At 40.0% G+C, this 10000-nt stretch overlaps 1 protein-coding gene across 1 annotated transcript in view; it reads left to right on the forward strand.

Annotated features, from left to right (window-relative positions):
- Nucleotides 1-2612, forward strand: part of LOC121875373 (cysteine-rich hydrophobic domain-containing protein 2-like) — a 44642-nt gene extending 42030 nt beyond the window's left edge. Inside the window, exon 4 of the mRNA XM_042379928.1 lies at nucleotides 1070-2612. Within this exon, the coding sequence (XP_042235862.1) occupies nucleotides 1070-1120 (51 nt within the window). The 3' untranslated portion in view covers nucleotides 1121-2612. The remainder of the gene's footprint in view (nucleotides 1-1069) is intronic.
- The last annotated feature ends 7388 nt before the right edge of the window (nucleotides 2613-10000 follow it).

Here is a 10000-nt window from a genome sequence, read left to right on the forward strand (position 1 = left end):
ATAATAATAATAATAATAATAATAATAATAATAATAATAATAAAAAAGAGCCATAAATAAATACAAAAATTAAAATATATCAATAGTGACAAATAATATATGTATGTTGTGTTGTAAGAGAAACAATTGAGACCCTGCAGTTGTGTGTAAATGAGGCAGAAAGTCAGATCATCAACCTGGGACTTGGTCACATATAGCAGCAGGGTCTACCAACACAATATCTTCCTCCTTGTTGGTAGGTGCCTACTACCGGTCCAACTAATTACCCAAAAGTATCCAAATATACCCAAAAGTATATTAAATCAGGATAAAATCTTAAAGAATATATGTTTTACATCAATAAAACCTGATTAATAATGTTTTCATTGAAATGTAGTCAAAGTAATGAAATAATAAACAGCAAAAAACGCTAAATTCCAAAGAGTCACCTATCCAAAATGGAGATATAATTACTGATGTTTCTGTTACTTTGGGGTATTTAACATAGCTGTAGGATTTACTTTTCATTAGGTTAGGTTAGCGAAGTGCATCACGATGGATCTGAGTTATCTCCCTTGTTCACGAACTCTTTGGAATTTAGCGTTCGGCAATACTGAAAGTTTTTCGCTGTTTATTGTTTCATCTTACAAATTATTTTTACAAAGTTACACTAAAAATAATATTAAACATGTTTTGTGTATGTATAACAGATATTCGTTAAGATTTTACCCTTATTTGCTATTCTTTTGGGTAATTCGTGGCTCCCGCCAACTACTACCTTGCACAACAACACGGCGCGGTGTTGTTTACGTACACTCATTATCAGATGGGAATATTTTGCACTTGTAAATAACTGACAATCTTTGACTGTACAGTATACGGAAACAAAAGATTCTGTCACCAACAAACTCATTTTCTATCAGTTTTCAATATAGTGTATTTTTTTCTTTCTCAATATATCAAAATTTGGAAGGTGAAAAAGGTTTTTATATTCATCCAGACTGTACTATACAGGGTGTGTCATAAGTCACCCACCATACAGGGTGTCATAAGTCACCCACTGTTCTAATGTGTTATTGTCTCACTTCAGGTGTTGGTGATAGAGGTCATCCCCAAAAAAGACATACTGCGACCCGACTGACGGAGCTGGTTGGCCTCGTCCCCAGAAGCAAACCAGGGGAGGCTAACACCCACGATGGCTCGTCGGGTTTAATGACAGACCTTCAAGGGTCTCGTCATATATCTTTTAGAGTCACGTTATTCATCATTACTGTAATTGGTGAGGCATTCTACCTGTGCTTTTGCATTTGTCTCACTTCACACATTTCACTTGTTTCTTGCTAAGATTGACAAGGTTATAATTTGTGATGTATATACCAGATTTATTGCATATATGATGTGTACATGATAGCACTGTATATATAGGAGGCTCGTGGGGCCGTGTTTCTCTGCCATATTTGTGTTTTAAGTACAATTACCACAGTACATTATGAGAGAAGGGACGGTTCACACACAGTTTAGCCTTCCTTACAGTATAGTATTAACAACAGTAAAAGTCATTGTAATGTGCTGTAATTAATATATATTAGCACATGAGTCACACGGGTCAACCTCTTGCTGAGTCACTGTTTACACTTCATCTTTTATAGTAAAATATTGATATGTAATGAGACAGACATTGGTACACCACAGACAGGACCTCACACACTACCATGACTCACACACTTTACACCTAACCCACTCTCTTAAGTGAAAGGAGGTGTGGTGAGGTGAGGTTAGGTGAGGTGAGGTGAGGCTAGCTGAGTTGAGGCTAGCTGAGGTGAGGTGAAGTTTGGTTAGGTTAAGTCAATATATATATCTTTTTACTTTCTCTCTGTATGATGATTTGGCCTGTCCACTTGGGTAAATCCAGCTTATCCGTCATTGTACATCCACGTTATCTATCATTCTACATCCATCTTACTAAGTCAGTCTTGTATAACAACTCAATCAATTCATCTCGGTCATTCTTGTACAAAATTCCGTCATGTGCGTTCACCTAACCTAACCTACCCTAACCCAGGCCAGTGTAACCCAATCTAACCCAGGCAAACTGAACCCAACCAAATCTACCTCACCCTAACCTCACCCTAACCTAATCTATCCTGTTTGGTTTGTATTATAACTTTCAGTAAGGTTAAGTTACTTTGAAACTCATTTGACTTGTCACCAACCAACCAACAGACTTTGTTCTTTAACCATCTTTAAATGTTGGCCACTTTGCTGACAACATCATCGCCAACTTCCACTCCATCAATTGTACTAATACATACTACAATATTTGTCTTGTGTCTGGTCCAAAATGTTGTTTTTGTTTGGTCATGAAATCCCAGAATATCTCAAAACTTTACATCTTCTGTTTCTCTACCAACACATAGTCTTACTACAACTTAATAATGTGTGTGTGTGTGTAATGGTCAGCATCCTCGCCTCGCAAGCGAGTGGACCTGAGTTCGATCTTCGGGCAGGATGAAATTATGGGCAAGTTTCTTTATGCTATTTGCCTCTGTCTACCCAGTAGTAATTGGGAACCTAGATGTTAATCGATTTGTGGATCGTGTTCCTGGGTAATGGTTAGCCAGTGCAGTTCGTTAACTTAGGGTGTGGTTGTTGTGTTGGCGACAGCTTCTACACCTTAAACAAATTCATGCCTAGGTGGCCCTTGGGCCGGCCATCCTCTATTTCGAGAGGCTTCCATTATTATGCAGTGTGTGTGTGTGTGTGCGCGTGCGTGCGTGCGTGCGTGCGTGCGTGCGTGCGTGCATGTTTAATAAATGGTTTATTGAAAGAGCAAGGTAGCCGGAAGGCTGAAAATATACAGTTACATAATTGGGGAATGGGTCTCTTGATTTACAAGTAACATAAGTGATACAAATATGATATATAATAACTAGGTGGGGAGAAGCTCTAACTACAGGGCATTTCAACATAGTGACAGTGCAAAAAGTAAGATTGACTGGGAGTGAATACACTGGTTGATTACAAGTTATTGATAATTTTTACAATGGTTGGGACTGGGCTGTTCTTATAGCAATCAGTTCGTGCTCGTATGGGCTGGATGCGGTTGTGGTGTCGAACAGCAATTCTCGGACGAGGGATCTCGGGTGGTAGTAGGAGCTGGTGTCGAGGATGGTGCAGAAGCTTCTCACCAAATTTGCAGAAGAGGTTGTGGTGATGGTCAGAGAGAGCCAAAGTGGGCCAGTGTGTTGAGCTCTTCTTGGTATGTGGAGTAGGAAGGGGAGAGAATAATCTTGCATGCCCTGTTTTGCATTTTTTCTAGGTGTTTACGTTGTGTGTCATTTAGGAAGACCAGGTAGGGGAGGCATAGGTGAGCTTGGGAAGTATGAATGTTGAGTAAACACTGAGTAGCTCGGGTGCAGGAACTACGAGGGACTTGAGTCGGCGGAGGAGGTGGAGACGGAAATTGGAGGATTTGACAACTTCACTGACGTGTGGTTTCCAATTTAGTTTGTTGTCTATGGTGACACCGAGGAGCTTAGTGGAAGGGGGTGGGACAACATCAGAGGAGAGGTTGATGTGCATAACCATGGTCTTGGTATGGTTGATGGTGACGTGGTTGTTGGTGGCCCAGTTTTGGAGACTGTTCAATAAATCCTGAAGGGCGGTATAGTCGGGAGCAGAATTGTTGACGCTGATCCCAATGGTGGAGTCGTCCACATATTTCCAGTGAGCAGGAGTTTCTCTTAGGTCATCATTGATAAACATAAGGACTGAAAGGTGGAGACAGCCCCTCGGAAGCGTACAGCTTGGCGTTGGTCACTGAGGAAGTCTGTAAGCCATGGTATAAGACTTCTTTGAAATCCGAGGGGTGTGTGTGTGTGTGTGTGTGTGTGTGTGTGTGTGTGTTAAGACATTACCAGACTGTGTCTCACAGGTCCACACACACACTCTTAGCCACACCTCAGTACACACACTACATCCCTGACCACTGTAGGGTCAAGACCTATTTAGGCGCTGCTCCTGCTCCTCAGCGGCCCCCTTGGTCAATGTTCGGCCCATTCCCCAAGTCCCTCTCCCCAACCCATCCTCACCACCGGGATATCAACATAATCAAAAAAGACAATTTCGTTTCGGAAAGAAGCAGGACAAGTGTTGAATAGTGATGAACAGTGTTTAAGCCAGTGAATTTAGCACTAGACAGTACCAGTGAGATAAGCACCCCTGGGAACTGACCACCATCTTCTGACCAGGAGGTGCTTATCAGTCCACCATGGGAACAACAGAGGGCCGGCCGGCTATGCACCTGACTATGAGATAACACAACACCACCCAGCAGGGTGAGGTACTATGACACCATCCCACACCCCACACCACCTGGTGTTCCCATGACTACATGAGGTCCTTTATATCAACACCCAAGGACGAGTTACTACACCACGTGAACACCACACCACCTGGTGTCTCCATGACCACATGAGGTCCTTTATATCAACACCCAAGGACGAGTTACTACACCACTTGAACACCACACCACCTGGTGTCCCCATGACCAGTCCAGGCCCAGTGTAGCAACCCACATTAACCCCCCGCCAAATTATACCCGGGGTTACAGTGGGCTAGCCCAAAATATACCCCGGGCTATAAAATAGCCCAGGCTATATTATACCCTGGGGTATATTTTGGGCTAGGCCAGACTATGCCTCCCTAGTCCAGATTATTCCTCCTTGTGTTTTTCGTAAATAAGGTAACTCGGGGGAATAATATACTGGATTTAGTATTAAGTAATAGATAAAATGCAATTGCAAATTTAGAAATTGGAGAAACATTAGGAAATAGCGATCACAAAGTCATCAGATATGACCTTAACTTAACAAATGAGAAGAAAGAAAATAATAGAATTGTAACAGACTTCAGAAAACAAATTTTATATGTTTAAGAGATAGGCTTAGGCATGAGGTGTGGGGTGGTATTACCCCACTAGGGCCAGAACAAGTGAATTCAGGTCCTGTGGGAGAGGTAGGTTAGGTTAGGTTAGGTGAGAAATAAAATCAAAATTTAATATCCGAGTGTGTTTTTTAATTTAAATTAAGATAGTTTAGCCAGACCACTGAGTTCAAAACAACTCTCATAGGGCTGGTTTCTGAGTATGTGTGGGGGAGGGGTTATAATCTGGCTTAGGGGGTATGAAATAGCCTAGCCTGTTTTATACCCTGGGGTATAAACTGGACTAGCCCAGAATATACCTGGGGTATAAAACAGGCTAGGCCACTTTAACCCCGGGTATAGTCTGGGGAGGGGGTATATTTTGGGCTGTTACACCAGGCCATCAACTGTAAACTATAATAATTTGTATGTTCAGTTCATGTTCCTTCTTCTTTTAGTAATGAAAGCTTTTGTTAAACGACCCACCACCCCATGTCTTTGTATGTAATAAGTCTTTTTTGTCTAATGTATATTTTCAGGTTTTGGGCCGCTAAACTTTTTCAACAAACCGATAATTATTATTATTATTATTATTATTATTATTATTATTATTATTATTATTATTATTATTATTATTATTATTATTACAGTATTATTATTATTATTATTGTTGTTGTTGTTGTTGTTGTTGTTGTTGTTCTTATTATTATTATTATTATTATTATTATTATTATTATTATCAATTATTAATTATTAATTATTATTAATTATTATTAATTATTATTAATTATTATTATTTATTATTATTTATTATTATTTATTATTATTTATTATTATTTATTATTATTTATGATTATTATGATTATTATGATTATTATTATTATTATTATTATTATTATTATTATTATTATTATTATTATTATTATTATTATTATTATTATTACCACCACCACCACCCCTACCCCCCCCCACACACACACACACACACTCTTAGCCACACCTGAACAGATATTTTTCAACAGTTTTCACCACCAAAAATTTAAACATGATACCCGAGGCACCGACTATATACAGATAGTGAAGAAATAGATTAAGCGAGATAGGAGTGACAAGTAACGAAGTTAGTAAGCAAATAGACAAACTGAAGCCTAATAAGTCACCAGGTCCCGATGAGATATTTGCCAGAGTATTAAAGGAATGTAAGGAAGAGCTTAGTATGCCCTTAGCAAAGTTGCTTAACATGTCCTTAAAAATGGGTGTAGTACCAGAATCCTGGAGGACAGCAAATGTAATACCGATTTTCAAGAAGAGGGATAGATCACTATCCTCTAACTACCGTCCAATCAGTCTAACATCAATTGTAGGCAAATTACTGGAAGCAATCATTTCAAACTCTATTTGAAATTATCTCGAGAAGCACAAGTTGATCAATGATTCCCAACTTGGCTTCACAAGTGGGCATTAATGTCTAACTAATCCATTAACATTCTTTTCAACTGTTTACGAATCAGTGGACGAGGGGCACTGCCGGACGTTCGAAAAACGTCCGGCAATACAAACGAGGTCTCATAGGGTCAATTATTTAAAAAATCGGACGTAATACAATGGTTCGTAGCAGTTACATACAATAACTAGTTTGCACGCGTAGAGGGAAGGCGAAGCGGTGCATGGGGAGCGATCTTCGTACCTTGAGGGAGCGTCAGTTCACTTTACCCTTGACGCGTCTGATCAAGTTAAAACTTTTTTTTTTTTACTTATTAACTCCTAAATGCAAACCTGATGCAAGTGATAGTAGTGCATCCAAGAACAGGAAAACAATTACAATGAAAGTGAAAGTTGATGTAATTAAACATTGTGTAAAAGGTGAATTACCCTCAGTCAATGGTGAAGTGTTGGGCTACAGTCTGTCAACGGTCGGAACAATTTTAAAAGACAAAGAGAAAATTCTTGAACATGTAAAAGGATGTATACCAATGCAGTCAACTGTGACAACAAAACAAATAAGTGGATTGCTAATTGAAATGGAAAGATTGTTAGTGATATGGGTGGAAGATCAGAATCAATGGCATTTGCCTCTAAGTCTAGCCTTGATTCAGGCAAAAGTGAGAAGCTTGCACATTGACTTTAAGGCTAAACGTGGTGGTGAAAGTGATGGGGAAGACTTTGTCGCTAGTAGGGGCTGGTTTAACCACTTTAAGGTAAGGCCAAATGGTGTTTGGTAAAAACTCTGCCCACAGTTTGTCCACAATTTCAGGGGCTCTGAAAATGATGTTGGGGGATTGACACTGACCTTGGGAACCAACTCCATCTTGAGGATGATGTCACACAGTTGCTTAAGTCTCATGCTGGAGAATTAATCAATGAGGACCTGATTAAACTGGAGAAGCAAATTTTGTCAGAGGATGTAGAGGAAGGTGAAACCAAAGGGATTCATTACAAAAGAAAGGGCAGAAGGTTTCAGGTTTATTGGAAAAGGAGTGCTTAAAGTTAAACAGCAAGATCCCAACACAGCAAGATTCATAGAGGTATTGCTGAATATATACGATGCTACCGAGATTTATGACGAAAATTAGAAAGTTTCAGTTCAACCGTCCCAATTAAGCCTCTGTCACTCTACAAATGCCCATCTATACGCAAGCCAGTCCCAGGTTTCAATGTAAGTGTTAAACTTTGATTGGAGATGTATAAAAGGACTATGGCTATGCTATTGTGTACAGTAGCTAAACAACTATCTGTGTGTACTTTGTGGGAAACAATATGAGAACCATGGATGATAAATTTTGGTAAATGAGAGCTGTCACTAGTCACACGTAAAATTTTGGAGCATATCGACCCCCACCTGCACAGATAGTCGTTTTAGCTACTGTACACAGGGTATGTGTTCCGACTTAACAACGTCCTCAGGAATGGAACCAATTTGTAACCCGGGGACCCTCTGTACATAAAAGACATAGATACAGTAGAACGTCTATATAACGCGAGAGGTCGCCGCTTTGAACCGAATTCGCACTAAATCTAAGTGTTGTTTCAATGGAATAGTTTAGTTTGGTACTTGAGAGAAACACAAAATACTAACAAAGACTTTTATTATCAAGTAAATATGCGTAAAATATATGGTGTAATGATGTATATACAGCAAGCTCTCCCTGCAGTGGAGTTGAGAGCTGGATGGTACTGATACAGTCCAGTACCGTCTGCTGCCTGGAGCCACTGACCCTCCCCGACTGAGAGGATACACCCAGGTGCACCTCAGCCTATCCCCTAGAATAAAGAAAACATGTTTTTTGTAGTATATTGTGTTGAAACAAACACTCATAAATCAACACAGCTAAAATTACTGGATGCAAAATGGTCTGTTTACTAGCGATCAGCTGATGTGAGAGGCTTGTACCACCCGTCTCTCGTATGACTCACTTTCCTCTCAACTTGTTTTTTAATTACTTTATGCTACCAAAAATAGCATGTGGGGTAGTTAATGATGTAGTAGCTGGACTCTTGGACATGATGGTTGATACATGTGGTAGAAGGAGATAGTGTCACACAGTACACTGGTCCCTCCGTTAACGAACTCAATTCGTTCCAGAAGGTCGTTTGTTAGCTGAGAATTTCGTTAACCGAAACCATTGTTTCAATGGGATATTGGGTAATTGGTTATAGCTCACAGAAAAGTATATACAAAGTAAAGCCAAAAATGCATAAAATCAGAAACACTCCTAAAATTCCCCTAAATCGCCATTAAATCACTATACAGGTAGTTCTGCTATAACGCGATAATTGTGTTCTTGTAAAATATCGTGTTATAGAAAATCGCGTAATAGAAATAACAGGGCTTATGGAGAAAATAGGGTTAGGTGCAGTTTACTCGAAATCGAAAAAATTTAGTAGTTAGCCTAACACAAAGGATAGCACAGTCTAAATAAATGTTACATTCATATCTAATAATGAAATCATACAGTAAATTTAACACTTTACCTTGAAAAAATATGAATGTAACTTGATGGGGGAGAAGGGTGATTTTGAGGTTGATAACATCAAGCTTCTCTTCAAGTGTTATATCCTTTCTTTTACGATAATCACCGGGAATTCTATCATCAGAATGCTTTTTGGAGATATTCTTCTTTACCATATTCACAGTTAATACCACAAAATTGGAGAAATAGTAAGCAAAAATCGCGTTATAGCAAACAAGCGATCGCGTTATACAAATATTGTTCCGAATTCATAAATCGCGTTAGAGCAAATTCGCGTTATCAAAACACGCGTTATAGCAGAACTCACTGTATATATCGTACATATACACTAGAACTCTTAAATCACTACAGTAGTACCCCGATTTACGTAGTGTTGGGAGGAAGGAAGACCACTTTTACGTTGGGGTGACAATCCATAAGCAGGGGCGAGTGTCCTGGTGCGTTGTCAAGGAGCAACAAAATCTTGAATGGAACATTTTTTTGCTTGCAGAATTTCTTCACGTCGGGAATGAAACAGTCATCAAACCAGGAGAGTGACAGAGCAGAGAACATCCACGCCTTGCGTGCGGTCAGCCAGTGGACATTAATCTTGCTCATGTCCACGTTCTTGTAGGCGTGCGGCTTGCGGGCTGTGTGAATCACCGATAACTTTGGTTTACAGGTACCGGAGGCATTGGTGGTAAAGAGGACGGTGATGCGCTCCTTCTGCAACTTCCAACCCCGAACCTTGCTGGCAGACTGAACAACAAAGGTCTTGGTAGGCAGCTTTTTCCAAAAAAGGCCAGATTCGTCCATGTTGAACACCTGGTCATCAGTGAACTGCCCTTCCTCCATAACCTCACGTAAGAACGGAGGAAAATCTCTAGCCGCCACACGGTCAGCACTCGCTTCTTCACCACCAATGTTGATGTTGGTGATATTGTTCCTCTTCTTAAACCTATGCAGACAACCAGAGGAAGCATTGAAGGGTTTGGGCTCTGCAATTCCCATCTTACGTGACACTGCTGCATACAGTTCACGTGTGTACTCTTGAACGGATCGCGTGTCCACCGCCATGTTGCATCGCGCCTGACGAATCAAGTAACTCACCAGCAAATTTTCCACCTTTAGCAGCGTATATGGGTAGA

Source organism: Homarus americanus, unplaced genomic scaffold (assembly GCF_018991925.1).
Source record: "Homarus americanus isolate GMGI-L3 unplaced genomic scaffold, GMGI_Hamer_2.0 scaffold56159, whole genome shotgun sequence".
Lineage (NCBI taxonomy): Eukaryota > Metazoa > Arthropoda > Malacostraca > Decapoda > Nephropidae > Homarus > Homarus americanus.